Source organism: Apiospora hydei, assembly GCF_038363865.1.
Source record: "Apiospora hydei strain CBS 114990 chromosome Unknown utg000004l_segment0_segment0, whole genome shotgun sequence".
In the NCBI taxonomy this organism is placed as follows: Eukaryota; Fungi; Ascomycota; class Sordariomycetes; order Amphisphaeriales; family Apiosporaceae; genus Apiospora; species Apiospora hydei.
The window spans coordinates 6,744,414-6,763,903 of record NW_027117363.1 but is presented as its reverse complement, the minus strand read 5'-3'; the positions used below and the strand labels follow the sequence as shown (position 1 = coordinate 6,763,903).

Sequence of the window (19,490 nt, the reverse complement as noted above, 5' to 3'; positions counted from 1 at the left end):
ATGGGCATAATGGACATTCTGATATTAGGGACGTGAGAATTAACCGAAACATGCCATTGTACTGAGAACCCTGTCACCCCTCCTGGAAGACAACTGGTAACCTCCAAACAGTCATGTCAAAACAAGCATTGTCAGATAGTATACAGAAGCGGCAAGGCAAGTGCAATATTGGTATAATTAGTCTCACCCTGTCTGTGTCACATGCGTCTCCCAATGCGTAGTTTGGGTTGGCCTGGATTCCCACCGTCCTCAATATCCTATATACGCCCATGCTTCTCCTCCCATTGCCTCTCACTCTCTTCCTTTCTAGGGCCAAAGGAGAGGCAAGCCTCGCAAAGCAATGTTCAACCAATACCCCATGAATAGTAGTAGTATACCGCGACCACCACCACCCTCCCAAAATACACGTGCCAGTTCGCGCCACCCCCCTCCGGATCCAAAAAGACACACAAAACTCTGCTGCTGTATGATATAGCCAAACTCTATCGGATAGCTTTGTTTGTAACCCCAAACGACCTGTGAGTGCTCACCCCTGGCGCATACAGGAGCGCACCAGGCACACGGAGAAAAAGACAAATCTAATGCGCTTCGGTCTCGGCCGATGAAGAAAACAAAGCGACTTGGCAGATGGGTGTGAAAGATCGACTCATCAGATTTGAGAGCTTGGAGTCGTTGTCATCGACCAGTCAACACAAGAGCGACCATCTTCCCAGTCCAGCTTCGTAACCACTGTGAACCAAATTCCAGGTGGTGACAGCGGTTGGAATGAAAAAATAATGCAGTGAGTGCTTCCCCCAACTCCTCTTGGGCTCGACCGCCAATGTGGGTTGCCGAATGCTGAATAGTAGGCGTAGATATGTTGTATGCGTGGATCATAAAGCTTTCGTACAGTAATTACGTTTCCTATTCTGTCCCCAATCGGACAAACAGGAAGTATAGGATAAGACAAGAAATAGTACAGAAGCAATAGCAGCTCCCGTTTATGCATTACCGGGCTTTTCATCGGTATCGATATGCCAGACGACGTAATTCGGCAGGCCGTAAACTCCGTAGCCCGCGCGCTTCGCCATCTTAGCAAAGCCTTCGGTTTCCGCTTGGTTTTCGAAGGCATAGCAAGGGAAGTTGATGCCCGACCGGTGGACATCAGCCTTGACAAGAATGCTGACACCACCGACACCATCGAGCTCAATTTCGTCGTCCTTGTTGTTTCGCCAGTCGCCCATTTTAGCCATGTACTTTCGTCCAGTGTCGTATTGCTTATAACCTATGAAACACAGCGATTAGCCATATGACGTATCATCTTTCGTACGGTATATCTTACCTTCGGCGAGCACGACGTTCTTATCCAAACCGGAAGCAAGCTTCAAGGCCTTCTCGGATTCAACCCAGGAGTTGTAGTCGACTGTACGATAGCAGGTTAGCCGACTGGTTCAGCCTCATTTTCTTTTCCCCCAACTGGACTTACATCGTCCTTCGATGTCCTCCCTTTTCTCGTTATAGCGGTGGAACCAGATATCTGTGAAACATGTTAGCTTCTTCAACCTAACCTGCATGGGGGTCGTGAGTAGACGTACTCGGTACAATAATGTCTCGATCGTGCGCAATGAAATCCTCCAGAATCTTCTCAGGGCTGTCGACGATATCAACATCGCGCCAGTAGACCCAGGAATGGTTGGCTTTGAGGGTGGCTGATAGGAGATAGTTCCTGGCCTTACCCATGGCCTTGCGCCGCGGGCCTTGGGCTTCGAAACCATGTCTGTCGTCGACATTCTGGCTGAGGTGAGAGCCGAAATCTTTCTCAACGACCGTGGCACTGTTGAAGGGAACCTTATCCGGGCGCTCCTGGATGCGCTTCAGTTCCATAGCCAGAACTCCGAGGGTATCATCGGTCGAATCGCCCACAAGGAAACCCAGATCAATCAAGTGGTGGGGATACGTCAGCTCGGCGATGAGCTCAAAGTATTTAGACAGATATGGAGCAGCATCCTTGAGCGGGGTGAGGATGAGAACGCGCTCCTCGTTTGCGGCCCCATTTCGCGTGGACTTGATGGGGTTCAGATTGACGTGCTCGATTGTGGAGGAGTTGATTTCTATCGGGGCGTGGTGGTTGAAGATTACGGGAGTTTGCATATGCGCATGCCAAGCATGGTGTTCATTCGCAGACATGTCCATGGGCGGTTTCGAAGGGCCCCAGCAGTAGAAGCTATCGCGAAAAGGTGTCAAGTCAGCCAGGGGGGTTCAGCGTGTTGTTGTCCAGCTGTCGGGATTGTAATACCTTTGCATCTCATTGGCGCCCGTCCTGATGCCGCGCCATAGTAATAAGATGATGCCCGCGAGAGCGACCGAGACGAGGAAACGCGTCTTGGTCAGGAACACCCATATCGCTCTCGTTGGGGGTAATTGGGACTTTGCGGATTTCCAAGTGATGCCACCTTTGGGGAGAAGCATGGTGGGCGAGCTCTTAAGGGTGGCCTTCCGACACGACCCTTAGCCTATCGAAACGCGAATTCTGGAAAGGAGGGAAGGTCGTCGAATCGGACGACTGTCGATCGAAAGGAGGAGGTTCGATTCGAGCCGGCGCGACCTTTGTGTCGGTGTCGATAGGTAATGCAAGTAGGTATGCGAGGGAGTGTGATGTATGGGAGCCGTCCAGTATTGTCGTTGAGCAAGAACTTCGTTTTTTCAGGGGATAAATGTCCAAGCTGAATAGAAGGGTCGGATGGTTGTGAGACTAGGGACAGACAGCACCTGGTTTAGGCCTTGGCCTTTGGCTGCTAACCCTCTAGGGAGGGAGGAAACGGGGAATACGAGTGAGTGACCGGGATTACGCGCTGGCAGCCCAGTGTTACATGTATTCTGCCAGATGGGTGTCCCGATTGATCAGTTGCACGCACTCTTCTTCCGGCCGCGCAGAGAGATGCCGAAAATTGAAAACACCTTAGGTACTTACTTACCCAAGCTGTAATGATACCTAAGTATGAATTGAAGCAAGCAAAGAGACCGAGAGACGAGCTGTCCTGGTCGCCAAGAGCAAGAATAGAAGAGCAATTGAGGGAGAGAAGAAGACAAACAGCCAGTGTATAGGTGGCCTATTTGCAATTGCACCAGAGGCTGTGAAGATAGGTCAATACATAGGTAGGCAGGCAAGTAGAGTTCGTGAACAACCAATCCCTCAAACTCCCTCCTCCACTCGAGGCCCGGTCCACACGTACCTATTACTATTAGGTGTTAGGCGCATCAGAGCAGTGCGTAGAATAATCTCGAGGGGCCTAAAGGTTGAGCCTTGGCGCCAGGGATTTCGAGATTGAAGGTCTAACTTTGCGGGCAAGATTAAAGATAGATTGGGATGGGGACATTACGGGCTCAATCCACTAATGCAAATGCACCAGCGACCTGGCGCCGTATGCACTCTAATCAACTCCAGTTTCCTCCGCGCTTTCCAGGTCTCGCAAGTCGGTTGGGTACAGACAGTCTTACTACGGCATAGCACACATCAAATTACTGTTTGTTGTCTGTTCCTATTGATTTAATGAATGCGATCGAGCCAGGTCACCACTGTACCTACATGGAGTATGAGGTACATTTGATGCAAGTAAGTGGCAGTCGTGCCTGCCATAAAGCGTGGTCAACCAAGTCAGGTCGTGCGTTGGATGCATTGATCCAATCGAACATACGCGATGGCCTTGGTATGGGGAAGATTCAGCGAGTTCCTCTGCAGAGGGCAGCCAGTTTTGATTGGGTGGCGCGACAGAGAAAAAAAACCACCTAGAGCCGGAGGTAACAGCCAAAATAAGGTAACAGCACCGAGGCACATACATGTACGCATAAAGGAGAGATGGTGATAATCTTCTTTGGGTACGTGTAGCCACTGGGCCTTTTTTGCAAGGACATCGCTGTTTTTCAGCCACAGAAACAAAAATAAACGATCAAAAGGTGGACAGGACCAGAAGGGACAGGTTGGCCTGACCTCGAACAGCAGTCGACTTGGTGCCTGGCTCCCGTTCTGCCGCCACCAATTGAATATGGTGGTTCGGATGAGCCTTGACCTGCCCCAAGCTGTGACGATCTCGCTAGGCAGACATCGGACAAGATCTGCTGACAAAGCAGGGCGTAAATGACATCCTCAAGTTCTGACACAAACATTCCCCAGATGCTAGGTACGCATATGATGTTGGTATTGATGGTCTTTCAATGTGACATGCCGGTCTAAATCTGGACAAAATCTGGACATCGAAGGCATCTATGCTACCTGGCTTCATACCTAATGGTCGTTAGCCGCATCACCTCCAACGCACGCACCAGGACGTCATTGAGTATCGCGACTTACAACGCCCAATTGATCGCCGGAAGTCTCTCGTCACCCGGCTTTGAGCGCTTACAAAGTCAGAGGGCGCTTCGCTATAGCCGGCCAGGCTGTGCACCATTTGAGAAGCTGGCAATCCGAGTGCATTCCGCTCCACTCACTCTTGTTGAACTTCGTGTACTCCGGGGTCGACTTACAGCTTCCACGGCTTTCCAGGGCGTTTCAACAACTCAAAGAATGTCAACACGCAGGTCTGCTAGGCTCAGCGCAGTTGCCGAAGCTAAACCTTTGGCTGAAACTGTAGCGCCGCCTCCGATCGCTGCTCAAAAGTCACGTAAGAGAAAGGCCGCAGCGGGCCCTTCCGCGGGAACGGAAGGTGGAGGAAGCCCGACAGCTACCCCGGAGGTGGCCGCTCCGTCCACGCCAAACAAGCGGCAGACGAAGGCTAGGATAGCTAGGCCTCCCCCAGCGACCCCTACTCCAAGCAATGCCAAACTACTCGGTGAACCGGCTGTCCTTGGAACCACCCCCAAGCCCAGGCCTGCCGCCGTACGACGGCTTGCTGACCCAAATGCAACGAACGCGACCCTCTTATCCCCGGAGACATCCCGGGTCGTCGCCTCAAAAGAGGTGGAGTTCCTCTCGCCCACAAAGTCCAGCGGCGTGAAAGCCACTACCGCCAACATCCTGGACGAGGCCTGCACACACCTCATCAAGACCGACCCGCGGATGGAGCCGCTGATCAAGGCCAACCACTGCCGAGTCTTCAGCCCCGAAGGGCTCGCCGAAAAGATCGACCCCTTCGAGTCGCTCTGCAGCGGCATTATCTCCCAGCAGGTCTCGGGCGCCGCCATAAAGCGATCAAGCAGCGGTTCGTAGACCTCTTTGGCGGTGATACGTCGTCCCCATCGGACGCCAATACCCAGAGCACCACAACGACGGCAGGCGGCCGCCGCCGGTTCCCGCACCCGTCGCAGGTGGCCGCGACCAAGCTCGAGACGCTCCACACGGCGGGGCTCTCGCAGCGCAAGGCCGAGTACGTCCAGGGCCTGGCCGAGAAGTTCGCCGCCGGCGAGCTGAGCGCGCAGATGCTGGCCGACGCGCCCTACGAGGAGGTCCTGGAGAAGCTGACGGCGGTTCGCGGGCTGGGCCGCTGGAGCGTCGAGATGTTTGCGTGCTTCGCGCTCAAGCGCATGGACGTCTTCTCGGTCGGCGACCTGGGCGTCCAGCGCGGCATGGCGGCCTTCGTGGGGCGCGACATCGCCAAGCTGAAGGCGTCCAAGGGGGCAAGTGGAAGTACATGAGCGAGAAGGAGATGGAGGAGATGGCGGCGAGGTTTGCTCCCTACCGCAGTGTGTTCATGTGGTACATGTGGCGAGTCGAGGAGACGGATGTTAGCACTATGGAATAGAGGGCCAGAGGCACCCGAATTTACAGTGGCCAACACTTGAGCTTTCGCGCCTTGTGTTTAGTTGGGCATCATTCCAGGCTCTGCATGATACTAGGTACACTATACGATTTGAGCCGAGGCAACGCTCTGCTTTAAGTTTTCTACTATCTACTGAGTATGGCTTCCATAGTACCGTGCTATGAAGCTTGCCAAGTCATGTAAGAAGGAACTGCTGTGGCATCCAGCTGCCAGCCGTCTTGTGCGACTCTACGATACACCACGCGTGTCTGCTGTGGCTGTACTCCGATCGGAGACATTGTTGCTCGATGCGAAGGCAATGCGGCGTTGTTTGTTTGTTTAATGGGGTCGAATAAGGTTCTGTTTTCCACTGTTTGGAGGACGGCCCAGCTGTGCATATGTTGATTTCACAGCCCATGACACCACAGGAGTCAGTGACGCGACTACGTGATCCGCTCACTATAATTGACCGGCCTGTAAGCGGCTGGGAACTCACCACAGATATACGATGCGCTCCTCGCTGTGTTTGCTCATAGAGCGCACGCAAATCTATCTACCTCATTTGCCACTTGTTTGCCTATCGGGAGGCAGCCTGGTAGCGCGGGGGAAGTGGCAGTGTTCGGTAATATGCCTCGCTTCTGCATGGTCGACATGACAAGCTTTGGGATCGGTTAAGAAGTTCCACAGCATGCTGAGATTCAGGTTTGTGTTGTGGTGGTCGTCAGGACCAACCAGTAGAGGACCGACCAGCCATGCCGCAGTAGTAAAAGGAGTCTGCTAAAAGCAACTTGCAGGGCGACTTTACAGATGTAGATACAGATCCGTCCTGGCTGTCAGCACAGCGTCCGGAAAGCCCACATGCGCCGACCGAGCGGCGGTGATGACGGTGGGCCGCAGCGGGACTTCCAGGTGCAGTTCATAGCGCTCTCTACCCACGAACGTATGTTGTAAGATGGTACTCATATAAAGAGCCATGTCTGGCCTGAAGGTGGCTGGTAGTTCGGATATAATTGGAATCGCGACAGAAGTACCCGAACAATAGACTTCCAATGCGTAAATATATTTCGCAGGTATGGCTTCAAACCTCCCGCAGTCCCGCGGCCACGCGGCTTGGCTTTGTTGGTAAACATCGGCTTGCCTGGCTGGGCCGCCAAGGCTGGAAAGTCGGAATGGATGACGTCGGGTAGCCAGGAAGCCCCTTGACTAGGGAGACAAAAACGGGGACGCCGCGAGTTTGAGGAAGAAACACTTGCTTCTTGGATAAAAATAAAGAATGTCAAACTCGTCCGAATCTGTGCCTTTGCTAAAGAGACGCCGCCCGTAACTTATTTTTCAGGGAAGGCTGGGCCGGCCATTGGGTTCTTGCTAAGACAGGGAAGTTTGTTTGACATGCTGTCGCAAGTGTTTGGGGTTTTGACTTATTCCACGATAGCACGGCTTTGTTGTCTAAAAAGTGTCGTCAGTCAACAGGGAATGCCCAACCCCCCTGCAATCTGTATAACGCACCGAATCGTTATGACAAGATCTCGCAAAAAAGCTTATTTGGTAGAATTTCGTAAGACGCTGTGCTGGGTGGCTTACCTACCTACCCAGACAGACAGGTAGAACAGACTCGTGCCGACTTGCTGTGATGTGTGAGACCTCGTGTTCGTGCCACACTTCAGGCGGCTTGCAAGGGAGATGCATCACCTACCGGAATAGGCAAGAGCTAACTGGCGTGCAAGTGTTGCCACTGGCTGAAAACGAAGACTTGCTGTACGCCGACTTTAGTTGGTCGATAGCTCGTGTGGTGAGAGGTCAGGCGGGAATAACCTCTCCAACGCGTTGCACGATTCACTCCATGACTGCCGACCGATCCGACATTTCATTCGTACCTACGGATGCATTCTAACTCGAGGATAATAAAGACGGGTAGTCGGGTTCGCGACGACAATATTCCATCCAGAGTATGGGACAGGCTCTCAGACAGTCACGTCCGTGTTTTTGATTGCCACAACGCATGCATAATAGACATAATAGAGTAGGTCGAGCCGAACCTTTTGGCAAAGCCTTGGCGTTGGCAATTGGCAGTTGGCAAGCATATCTATCTCTGGCTTTCGGCTGTTGGAGATGCATCTGTAATGTGCCGCATACAAGAGATCAGAAGGATACCATCCCGTCGCCTGAATGTATCGGATTGAGGACGGCTTAATCAAGCGAAGACAAACTGGCAAAGCAGGTTGCCTCGTTGCCAGCCAACGCAGACCCGAGGACGGGAGGCTATCCTTCGACGCTACTGCAGCTAACCCATGTCATTGAACATCCCCATCTCGTTACCAGAGGCCAGCGGAGCGAGATGGACGTAGGCTCTTGGCTCTCGCCCAACCACAAGCTAGAGGAGGCTAGACTCGGGCTATATCCGTAACACTATGGTGATGATCGATGAGTTCCTCCGTCCATGTTGCCCTGGACGCGCGAGAACAAATCTTGATTCAATTGTGGACTTTGTGTACGCATTTTGGATAGTGTCGAGCTCGAGCTGCCAGGCTAGAGATATGCTATGGAGAATATGCATTACCGGTAACGGGAGGGAAAAAGGGGTGGAGCTGGTTGATTGATGCATAGCCGGGGCTCATATTAGCTAGCTTTGATAGCCGCCACGCCGCATACCACCTCCAGAGGCCCCAAGCACGTCAATGGCTCGAAATGGTCCAACCTGTGGCCGGGGCGTGGAGCTTCGTCAGGCACTGGTTGGTGTTGGTGTCTTGCGAGAAGGACACCCACGAGGCAGGGAGGATGTGCTGTCGTCATCCAAACCGACGGCTTCAATGCATTCTTCTTCTTCTTCTTTCTTCCACCAACTAGTAAGAGGCCACTTTTTTACGGCACAGGCTGCTGGGAAACGCCAAGCTTTCTCGATATCGGTTCCTCCAAAGCACCGATTGTGTATCAGCAAATACGAACATGTGGGCTGGGCGGGCAAAGAGATCGTATGTGAATAGGTTTCTGGGCCAAGCAAAGAGCATTCCAAACATCTTCTTTGAATGCAAGCACGCCTCCATCCACCAATGCTTGGCAACATGGCCTTGACCAGATTGGAAAATCCTGCATGTGACGTTTACGCGGCAGACCAGGATGGCTCGGCAGGGCGAGTTTTGACTGGCTGAGGTGGGATATCAGTGCAGCAAGCCACTGCAACGGAGATTGATACCGGTGGCATGTACGGGAAATGGGCTTCTCGCCATAATCTCTGCTGCTAACCTACAGTATGCTAACCGCAGTCGATCGTTGCTACGCTACAGAGTATCCCAAGCGGAGTAATGACAGGCAAGCCAGCGCAAAGCCTCCAAGCTTCGTTTCCTCCAGACAAAGAAGATACAGTAAGTAGGTAGGCATCGTATCCAAAGATGATGATAGATGCTAGTAGTTATATGTAGTGACAGAGGGGGAGACAAGCTGTGAGGAGTCGATTCCGGCAGGAGCCGACCACCCAACGTAGGTATTTTCCCGGAATAGCAACCGTCCAAATAACCTTGCTTCTTACCTAAGGAGGTGGGTGTTGCAGATTGACGAATGGACGAAAGGCAGACAGCGCAGACGAGTGAAAGCACTGGAGAACGAACGACACCCATTTGAGCGGCAATCAGAACGGACGGAACGAGGTCTTCCCAGCCAGTACGAGATTGTTAGGTGGATTGAGCAAAAACAAGGCCAATTGAAACACGGCGAGTGGGGGCGTACCTGGTCCGGCCAGTCGATCCTCGAGCCAGGAGCTGGCAATTGCGCTGCTCTTCTGCTGTGGTAGGCAGGGAAAACGACCGACACGGCGATACCATCCAACTTCTGGAAAGTATCGGCAGGGGGTGGGCAGAGTGAAGGAGAGCGAGCGACATTGAAGTGAGTGCGGCCGGAGCTGCTGCTCGATGGGTCGTGTATGGATGTACCCATTACTTGGACGGCGCCCCCAGCAACACTGAACCTAGCAACCCTCTCTAACAGACCCCGCTATTTAACATCAGCATGTAATGTATGTCTGTATGTACCTACCCAGACGAGACGGGGGTCGGGGATGCAAGAGGAAGTAATCTCGCCAATTGCAGATGTTGATATGAAAGCTGCGACACTGTGGGAGACCAACACACACACGCACACCATACACACACCAGAGCACACGCCCCCGGGCAGGCTTGTTGACTCGACTGCTTCGGCCTTGGCTGTTTGGTTCCTCCAGCCCAGCCCAATGCTTGCCTCCAAAGATAGAATGATGGCCGCCGATACAGTAAAACCGAGCGATTCGTTTTTCTGGCCTCTTTTGAACTCACAGGATGTCGCCGCGCCACCAAACCGCCGTTTTCTGTTGGTCGTTGCCAACGAGCACTGGAGGCTTGTCGGGCCTGCTAAAATGACTGCCCGGTGTCAAATTTCGTACAAAGAAAATACTCCTAGGCGGGCCCGGCAGGATAGCATAAGTATGTAGGTACATGTAGGCAGGGGAGGCAAAGATATTGAAGCCCACCTCGGCCGGGCTCAGTTCAGCAGGGCCAAGGTACAGTGCAATCAATCAGAATAATGTTGCAGTACCTGACCTCTTCTAAAGCACGCACCCTTGCATAGTGGAGGATTAGATTTCATGTGCTCTTATGGGTGCTAGGTAGCGGTACTTGTGGGAGGGCGGCGCAGGTGGTGCGATGGGCAAGTCCCCCCTCCCCAGGGCCCGTCGATTTGCCAGGCCCATTTGCCCATTTCCCTCTCACTCCAGTGACTCCCTCCCTCCCGCCTGCATGTTCCTGGATCCCACCCCCTTTAGACCCGCCCGGTTTATTTTTCTACCCATGGCCTCCCATCCCCAAAAGGCCACTTGAATTCCAAAACGTTTCGGCTTCTCCTGAACGTGACTGACCTTTCCTCCTTCCATAAACCTTTTCTCCCTCCCGTTTTCCCCTTCAGATTCATTCGTTTGTCGATATTCCTGCCAGTACCAGAGGAAGAGCACTCGCTCCATAGCTTCCTCGCTTTAATAACTTCACCTCTCAATCTCCGCCAACGCATCTCGAAGAACCGCCCAACAACCGATACCCCGATCCTCAACTCAACTCAAAAACTACATCGACCGAACCACGAAACGAGTAATTCTTTTTGGGGTTGTGAAGTAAAAGAGTCAATTCCAATCAGTGTACTACTTCAGTTCCGGTTTTTTTGGTGTAAGAAAAAGCAGCAAAGGTTTGTACATCCATGTTTTCATCTTCACGCAACTATCCCATCACGGGTTTGCTCTTGCACATACACATACACATACACAAGTTCGAGAGGGCGATCATGCCTAGTATTCGCAAGCAGCCAGCAGCAGCAGAGCCAGCAAGCAACAGGACGGCGACTTGGAGAGTAAATGGGGAGACGACGCGCGTTCCGCATATTATCCCATCGCAGAAGCTGCTTTCTTGGGGTGGTGTCACGACCTGCAAAGGTCTGGACTGCCATGCCATGCCGGAACGCGGCTTCGCTTTCCTTGCCCAGGAATGCACTACTGTGGCTCTAATTCTCTAGCGTGCAATAGCTAGCCAGTGGCGGGGACGATGGGAGCTGTCGGTCGGGTCAACGGCCATTGGCGAATGACAGACAGCCAGTCGTCCCATCGTAGCAACAACCATTGTCAACTGCCGCCAAGGGGTCTAGTATCTCCTCCCACAGGCTATTGAGTCCAGAGCCACGGTTGAGTTGCGAATCCAAGGGGCAGACTCCTGGATGGACATTGCTCGTTGATCGAAAATGCGATCTGCAGTCGTCTATTGCCTGGTGGCTATGGAATGCCGTTCCCACATCGCCTGCATTGTCAACAGGATGGCTCCGGTTGAAGCAACGGGCTGTTTTTTGTGGAAGTCTCCAATAACAACTCCGGAGCATCCCGACCACCACCGATTGTTGTAGTAAACAAACGGCGGTGCAGTCATTGCTAATCACAATGATTTGGTTGCTCTTTCTTGCCCTGATCGGCAGCTGCGAATGACTCCTGCTCGTTGAAGCGAAACTAGTTTCTTCAAGCTGTGCGAGCCTGGCGCACCTTTGATTCAATCCTCCTGTATTCATTCCCTCCGCCCCCCCAAACATACCCGATCCAGTCGGGAAAATCGACTGCCTTCGAGCAAAGTCAACATTGATTTTTGGAGCACACTACACTCAACTTTTCGAGATATTTATTCCCACAATCGTTGCTGAGTCTGTTTCACCAGCGGAAGCTTGCACTCATCAATCGCCTCACCATTCCATCATCAAACTCCCATCACAGCGTCTCCGAAGAAATAAAACTGACCAAGCGTTTTTGACGAACAGTTTATCAAGATGTTCACCAAGCAAATCGTTTCGGCTATTGCCGCCGTCGGCATGGCCACTGGTAAGTCTTGACAACCTAATCGCCGCCGTGCTTTTTCAACAATTAACAGTTCATTCACAGGCGCCATGGCGTTCGACTGCAAGGACGATCTCATCAAGATCTCTTCCTCCGGCGATGCTACCCAGCTCGGTAACTGCAAGACCGTTAAGGGCAGCGTTACTGTTACCCCGGCGATGCCGAGCTCGACTTCGGCAAGCTGTCCCAGATTGGTGGCGACCTGACTTGCGAAAACAACGGCCAGATCATCAGCCTTAAGGCTGGTTCGCTGACCTCGATCGGCAAGGAGTTCCGCCTTCAGAACGCTACTCAGCTTTCCAACCTGGCTTTCACCTCGCTGAACTCGGTCGGCAGCCTCAAGTTCCTGTCTCTGAACGGTCTTACTGCCCTCAACTTTGGCTCCGAGGGTGTTAAGAAGGCCGACACGGTTATCATCTCCGATACCCGTCTGAGCAGCTTGGAGGGTATCAACGTCGAGACTGTTAAGGATTTGGACATCAACAACAACAAGTTCCTCACCAAGTTCACTTCCAGCATCAAGAGCTTGAGCAACCTCCTCAACATCAACGCCAACGGCCTGAAGCTGAGCGTCGAGATGCCCAACATTGAGTGGCTTGCCAATGCTACTATCTCTAACGTCACCGAGTACTCCAGCCCCTCTCTGGCTACCGTCAACGGCTCTCTCCGCTTCGACTCCAACTTCTTCGAGTCTGTCTCTCTCCTCAACCTCACTGAGATCCAGACTGGTGATCTGTCTTTCGTCGGCAACTCCGAAGTCAAGAACATCAGCTTCCCTCAGTTGACCAAGGTCGGTGGTGGTTTCACCATTGCCAACAATACCGCGCTTGAGAAGCTCACCTCGTTCCCCAAGCTGGCTATGATTGGTGGTGCCGTCAGACTCCGAGGCTCTTTCGATGATGTCAAGCTCCCTGCCCTTGACGATGTCCGTGGTGTCTTCCAGATCACCTCTACCGAGAACATCCAGTCCTCTTGCGATGAGTTCAAGAAGCTTGGCAACAAGGTCGCCGGTGACGGTGGCAACATTGACTGCACCAGCAACAACCAGAACGCCAACAACGACACCTCCAGCACTGGCAGCAGCGACGGCAGCGACGGCGACGACAAGAGCAGTGCTTCTTCCATGTCCATGAGCATGTCCACCGTCTTCAGCTTGGCCACTGTTGGTGCCCTTGTCACCTTCTTCCTGTAAACAGGATCAAATCGAGTAAAAAGTGCTGGGGATTTGGATTTTGGAGGCGTTTGCAAACTTTCCCTTCCAGTGTATGCAGAACTCTCGTCATTGTCATTTCTTTAGCCTCGTGTCTGCAAGTTGGGCTACGTACAAGGATCCACTAGACTTAATACCGACGCATCTGTAACCGAAGCTTCACTGTTGCCCCTGTGACGTTTCTCAAGTATTCGATTACGTCCAACAGAACGCCACTCATCCTTTACGACCTTGGTCCCCAGAAACGAGAAATGATATATGAATCGGAGCATTGCGCACTGGCGTTGCTCGATGTTGTATGTCGAGCAATGAATGGCGATGGTGGGAGTTTGTATGGATAAGGGAAGGGGAGAGTGGTGGTGTATTATGCTGTTGTAGGAGGGTAGATGTCTTGTAAATCAGATTGTGAGAACACAGGTAGACGGACACAATAACACATTGTTCTTCTATACTCCATTGAATCGTTGTAACTCGTATGTTCAAGTTCATCCCATGACTCGTGATAATCTTTAGTAGGCCGATTATTCGAGTTTCGAATATCACCAAAGATGTCTCCCTAGTTTTGTATATAAGCATTACCACGACCACGAAATTGGTCTGCCTTCTACTGTTGTAAAAAAAAGCTATGTATGGCACCAGAACGGGGGCGTTGCTCTTAGCTGGAGTCCCTCTCCTACCCCTTGTCCGGGCGACTATTTGCCTGCTTCGAGAAAAGTATTGGGCATTGGGCATGCTGCCGTGGTACTGTTCACCCTTGTTACATAGGCAGAGACTCGTCCAGTGTAATGTGAGATCCAGCACTTCAGGTGTAACTGTCACCCACGAACAAGGGGTACAAATAAGACATAAACCGCCTTCGTAGCAAGGTCGGCCGTTCGCTCGGGGGTCACTACCCAAACAACACACATATATACGCATACATTACATTACATGGGCACAGGCACGGGCACGAGCACGAGAGAACCATGAGCGGGTACGGTGTAGTGGCAGCGTGCCATGCCAAGCAAATAACGGGTGTGCGACGGAGCAGATACGGAATCGAGAACACCTCAGTTGGGCTTATTCATACCCTTCCACAAACGAACCTTGGTTGTTTGTTTGTGGACGGCCAGCGATCTGGTGACCACCTTGCATGTGCTCAGTGTGTCTCATCCCAACAGGTCGGTAAACGGGCGGCCTCGCCATCTGGCCGTCCAAGACCACCGGGAAAGATATCCTCGTCGGCGACGTGGTTCCACGAAGTATCCATGCACTAAAATTGCGGTCAACGCTACCAAAACCCTTTCGCTATCAATAATATGAAAAATCGCTTCACGACGTCGTCGAATATGTGAATCTTGGTGAAGAAACAGTTCTCGTTTCCCCTTCCTACTATTCGTAAACTCCTTTCTCAAAGGCCTCCAGATCGTAGTACTGCGGCTCAATGGCACTGCCTGCGAAGACGCGGCCGTCTAAAGCATTGACAGCCCGGAGCGCGCTCACCTGGTCCACGAACTTGATGTAGACGTTATGGCCCTGCACGTCGATGTACAACCGCTCCACGCGGCCGTAGTTATCGCCGCACTCCTCGCCAATCTCCTGGCCCAGCCCCTCCTCGACCTCGTGCTGCAGGTCCTCGATGTTGTCGAGCATGCGGCGCAGCACGATGACGGGCGAGAGGGCGCCGAACTTGCCGACGCTTCTGCTGGGGGCATCGCCATCGTTGCCGCCCGCCTTCTTGTTGCTGTTTCGGGATGCGTCGATGATGCGGCCGCGGCCGCCTGGTTCGGCCCAGCCGCCACCCTCCGAGTCGGGACGTTTGCGTCGCTTCTCGACCTGTACGCGCAGGGGCTGCGCGATACCGCTGTTGTCTGCGCCGAGGCCTTGGCCCTTAGACCAGCCGTACTTGGACATGAGACGGGCCGCAAAGCCTCTCTGGCCGGGAAGGTTGCTGCGCGGCGCATCGTCGGCAGCAGCGGCTTCTGGCTCGTCCACATCCATTGATTCCGCGTCGTTCTCCGGTGCTGATGGCACGGGAGGGGAAGGATCTGGTTGTACATAGCGCACGGGCGCCCGAGAGATGGTAGAGACATCGGGTTCGGGTGGTGGAGGCGGCGGCGCAGATGCCGCGTTTGATGAATTGGATGGCGGAGGTGGAGGAGGCGCATGGGACGAGGGCGGTGGAGGTGGAGGGACAGCCACTCCCTGAGACAGAGCCAGTCGACGCGCATATGCATCGTCACCGGTCTTGTCATCTGGTATAGTAGCGCGCGGTGGTGACCTGGGCGGTGGGGCGAAGGCGTATGAGTTTGGCGGCGCAAACTGGTCTGGAGCAGAGATAGCATTAGTATATAGACGTGAGACGAGAGAAGATATAAGAGGCCCAACTTACTTGCCATGGGCCTGTCGTTGCCGCCGCCGTCATCGCTGCTACTCCAGCTGGACTGTCTCTTGGCCGGGCGTCTATGCCGGTACAGTAATGCCTTCCATTCCTGAACCTCCCGTATCCGCTCATCGCTGCGCAGATACTCGTCTACGTTGGTCGGCCTGGAAGGGTCGTAGATCTCGTCCCAATCGGTCTCGACGGGCGCGGCATCCTTGGCCTTCTTCTTCTTCTTCCGGCCGCCTCTCGACCGCTTCTCCTCGCCGGTGTACATCCAGTCGTCGTCCTCAGTCGCAGCCCAGTCGGCGAGTGAGCTCTTGACTGGCGGCGGTGCGTTGTTGGCCGCGGCTGGCGCATTATTCGTACCAGCAGCAGCAGCAGCTCCAGCGGGTGGGGCTTTGGGAAAGCCGACCTTGGGCTTTTGCGCCGTCTTCTGTTGCGGGCGCCTGATGGGCTGAAAGTGCAGCGCGGGATTGACGAGGGGCTTCTTGGAAGCTGCCGCCGCGGCCTCTTGGTCTTTGACTGCGCTCAGGGCTTCGTGCGAGACGACGGGGGCGCGCGAGATGGAGGCAGAGGAGTCGGCCGGGGGTCGAGCAGGTCGGCGTAGAGAGACAGGCCGCCACCGCCTGGCCGCGGCGGGGGAGGCGGTTGTTGTTCCGACATGGCAGGGCAGAGGCGTTGGACGACCAGGTGTGCGTAAGTCAGGTAGATATCAAGGCCGTCCGTCGGTGGTCCTCGAATGGGCGCAATGGTGGCAGCCAGTATGACGAAGCCGGAATTGGGGAGCTTCTGGAATTGATTTGTTCGAACGGAGCCTCGCTATCTTGGCAATGGAGCTCTAAGCTTGGGGGTGCAGGGATCATGTGCCATCCTGCAGGCCGTTACAACCGATCCCAGCCAACCCAACAGCGCCAAACAGGTACCTAACCCCCCCAAGACCCCCAAACCCAGGCCTGTCGAACCCGAGTAGCCGGTCTTGCCTACAGCGCTGCAATGCGCCCCATTCTCGGCATGAATTTTGTTGGAAGTGTACGCGCATGCAAGGCCACGCTTCGCTACGTCGGTTGCCCATTGCCGTGCTTTTTGGGAAGCTGACCGCCTAAGCAGCAGCTTGGGGCCAGAGAGCCGTGGTATAGGTATTTCCAAGGTATTGTGTAACAAACTTACGACGGGATCGTCCGACAGCCGAAGCAGGACCTGACAAGGTCTCATCGTCCCAACTGAGGGCCCAGTATACTTACTTAAGGACCCGGATTGCGACATCTTCGCTATGCCGATTTGCCTTCCGATCTGAGATTCCCCTTCCTTCTTATCTACCCGGCCACTGGATTGTTGACGTGTTAATAGATTAGAGATCCATCTTCCCTGTTCTCTTACTCTTGTAGACAGACACCCAAGACACCGAAGCTTGTACTGCTACTACTAGAAGGCACAGTCGCCTGGCCTGAATCCCCTCCTCAACTACCCCTCGTATACTTGCTACGTACATACCTACTTGTTAGCTTGAGCCATTTGCCGTCTTAGTCTCGAACTGCATCTAGCTAGCCAGGAGCTCTATACAACCCTATACAAACAGCCACCATGTCGACCAGCCCAACCCTCTGTTCCGAGATCCGCGGCGATGCCAATGCCGTCGCCGTCATAGTTCCCTCCAAACCCAGTGCCCTCACTGTCACCTACGGCGACCTCCAAAAAGAGTGCCTCTCCTACCAGCGCAAGCTGGCCGCCCTCGGCATCGGCCACGCCTCGGCCGTCTCCATTGCCACGGTGAACTCGTACGAGTTCATCGTCTCCTTCCTTGCGACCTCATGGCAGCGGGCCATCGCCGCCCCCTTGAACCCGGCCTACAAGCAAGAGGAGTTCGAGTTCTATATCGACGACCTCAAGTCCGCCATCGTCCTCGTGCCCCACGGCGCCTATGAGGCCAACACGGCCGCTGTCCTCGCCGCCAAGAAGTACAATGCAGCCATTGCCGAGTCCTACTGGGACGACGTGAAGAAGGAGGTGGCGCTGGACGTCAAGGAGTACGGTCAGTTGAAGGGCAAGGCGGAAGAGAAGGCGCTCGAAGCGCAGGTCGACGACATCGCCCTCGTCCTACACACAAGGTAAACAACCTCCGTTGCGGGCACTAAATTGGCATTGATACTGATCCTCGTCCTCCGCTGCTTAGTGGAACTACCGGGCGACCCAAAGCCGTAAGTCCGGCCCTGATCCTCGAATCCAGGTGAACAGGGACACTAATGTTAGTTGTAGGTGCCATTGACACACGGCAACTTGACTCGAACTATGGGTGAGTACTCAATGCTTTGTTTTGCCTGCTGAAGTTCTCCACGACCTGTCATATATGGTCGGAGTTAGGGGGTCAATAGACTAATATGAGACCTCAGAGAACATCCGTGGTACCTACCAGCTCACTACCGAGGATCGCACCATGCTGGTCATGCCCCTTTTCCACGTCCATGGACTCCTGTGCGCTCTCCTCTCGCCGCTGTCTACCGGTGGTTCCGTGGTGGTGCCGACCAGGTTCTCGGCGTCCGAGTTCTGGGCCGACTTTGTTGAGCACAAGGCGAACTGGTACACGGCCGTGCCCACGATCCACCAGATCCTCCTCAGGTCGCCCATCCCCGACCCGCTGCCGCAGATCCGCTTCATTCGGTCCTGCTCCTCACCGCTGTCGCCCGCCGTCTTTGAGAAGCTCGAGGCCACCTTCCACGCGCCCGTGCTCGAGGCCTACGCCATGACCGAGGCCGCCCACCAGATGACGTCGAACCCTCTGCCGCCGGCGCAGCGCAAGCCCGGCACCGTCGGCCTGGGCCAGGGCGTCGAGGTCAAGATCCTGAACGACGTCGGCGACGAGGTGCCCCAGGGCGGCGAGGGCGAGATTTGCATTCGCGGCCCCAACGTCACGAAGGGCTACCTCAACAACCCGGACGCCAACGCGTCCTCGTTCCACAGCCCGTCGGGCTTCTTCCGCACGGGCGACCAGGGCCGCCTCGACGAGGACGGCTACGTGGTCATCACCGGCCGCATCAAGGAGCTCATCAACAAGGGCGGCGAGAAGATCAGCCCCATCGAGCTTGACAACGTCCTCACGCGCCACCCCACCGTCTCCGAGGCCGTCAGCTTTGCCATCCCCGACGAGCTGTATGGCCAGGACATTGGCGTCGCCGTCGTGCTCAAGGCCGGCGAGAAGCTGGAGCAGGCCGAGTTGCGTACGTGGATGGCCGAGAAGGTGGCCAAGTTCAAGATCCCGAAACAGGTGAGTTTGCTGCGTCGCGGGAGATTTTCTGCATATAATGATAGCTGCCCCCTTTTTATTTTGGCCTGAGTGAAAAATAACTGACCATGTCGATTATAACAAATGCAGATCTACTTCACCGAAGTCATGCCCAAGACGGCCACCGGCAAGATCCAGAGGCGCATTGTAGCCGACACAATGCTAAAGCAGTCCCAGCTGTAAGAGGAACGATGATATTCTACAGTGTCTGATACGGCTTTCTCCGAACATGTATAGAACATGAGTGGACTATGAGAAGAGGTGAGGTCCTCTCGGATACATTGCTTAAGAGGTTACGAGTCAAAAGTTATAGATAATGATCACTTGCATGTAAAAGACATGCAAAATATATACGTGTGCATAAATGTATGCTTCATTGATTTGTATGTGTGGTTTATACTACTGACAAGCAGTAAGAGAGGGGTATCTTTTTTAGCTTTTACCCCCTGCAAAACTCCAAAAACTCTTGCACCAGATCTCGGGCGCGCTCATGCAATGGTGGCAAGTAAGAGCGGCCCCGGGCTGTGAGGTAGGCAATTGGGGGGTTT

The 19,490-nt window shown here is 53.9% G+C and overlaps 6 protein-coding genes across 6 annotated transcripts; 4 read left to right on the top strand and 2 right to left on the bottom strand.

Moving 5' to 3' along the window:
* Positions 1 to 980: 980 nt before the first annotated feature.
* PG997_004652 (uncharacterized protein) lies at positions 981 to 2,448 on the bottom strand (the record flags this gene model as incomplete). The annotated part of the gene is made up of 5 exons (XM_066808967.1): positions 981 to 1,264; positions 1,322 to 1,402; positions 1,466 to 1,516; positions 1,575 to 2,203; positions 2,276 to 2,448. The coding sequence occupies 5 exons, from the start codon at positions 2,446 to 2,448 to the stop codon at positions 981 to 983; spliced, it is 1,218 nt and encodes a 405-aa protein (XP_066672585.1).
* A 2,092-nt stretch (positions 2,449 to 4,540) lies between these two features.
* PG997_004651 (DNA glycosylase) lies at positions 4,541 to 5,607 on the top strand (the record flags this gene model as incomplete). The annotated part of the gene is made up of 2 exons (XM_066808966.1): positions 4,541 to 5,174; positions 5,249 to 5,607. The coding sequence occupies 2 exons, from the start codon at positions 4,541 to 4,543 to the stop codon at positions 5,605 to 5,607; spliced, it is 993 nt and encodes a 330-aa protein (XP_066672584.1).
* A 962-nt stretch (positions 5,608 to 6,569) lies between these two features.
* Positions 6,570 to 6,914, top strand: PG997_004650 (uncharacterized protein; the record flags this gene model as incomplete). Its single annotated transcript, XM_066808965.1, has 2 exons — positions 6,570 to 6,651; positions 6,805 to 6,914. 2 exons carry the CDS (start codon positions 6,570 to 6,572, stop codon positions 6,912 to 6,914), a joined length of 192 nt encoding a protein of 63 aa, XP_066672583.1.
* Positions 6,915 to 12,026: 5,112 nt separating this feature from the next.
* PG997_004649 (uncharacterized protein) lies at positions 12,027 to 13,285 on the top strand (the record flags this gene model as incomplete). Its single annotated transcript, XM_066808964.1, has 3 exons — positions 12,027 to 12,078; positions 12,139 to 12,207; positions 12,228 to 13,285. The coding sequence occupies 3 exons, from the start codon at positions 12,027 to 12,029 to the stop codon at positions 13,283 to 13,285; spliced, it is 1,179 nt and encodes a 392-aa protein (XP_066672582.1).
* A 1,389-nt stretch (positions 13,286 to 14,674) lies between these two features.
* Positions 14,675 to 16,669, bottom strand: PG997_004648 (uncharacterized protein; the record flags this gene model as incomplete). Its single annotated transcript, XM_066808963.1, has 3 exons — positions 14,675 to 15,609; positions 15,675 to 16,291; positions 16,650 to 16,669. The coding sequence occupies 3 exons, from the start codon at positions 16,667 to 16,669 to the stop codon at positions 14,675 to 14,677; spliced, it is 1,572 nt and encodes a 523-aa protein (XP_066672581.1).
* Positions 16,670 to 17,246: 577 nt separating this feature from the next.
* Positions 17,247 to 19,119, top strand: PG997_004647 (AMP-binding enzyme; the record flags this gene model as incomplete). Its single annotated transcript, XM_066808962.1, has 5 exons — positions 17,247 to 17,770; positions 17,836 to 17,860; positions 17,919 to 17,955; positions 18,053 to 18,924; positions 19,033 to 19,119. Coding segments are annotated over 5 exons (1,545 nt in total), but the record flags the coding sequence as incomplete, so codon positions are not given.
* Positions 19,120 to 19,490: the final 371 nt, after the last annotated feature.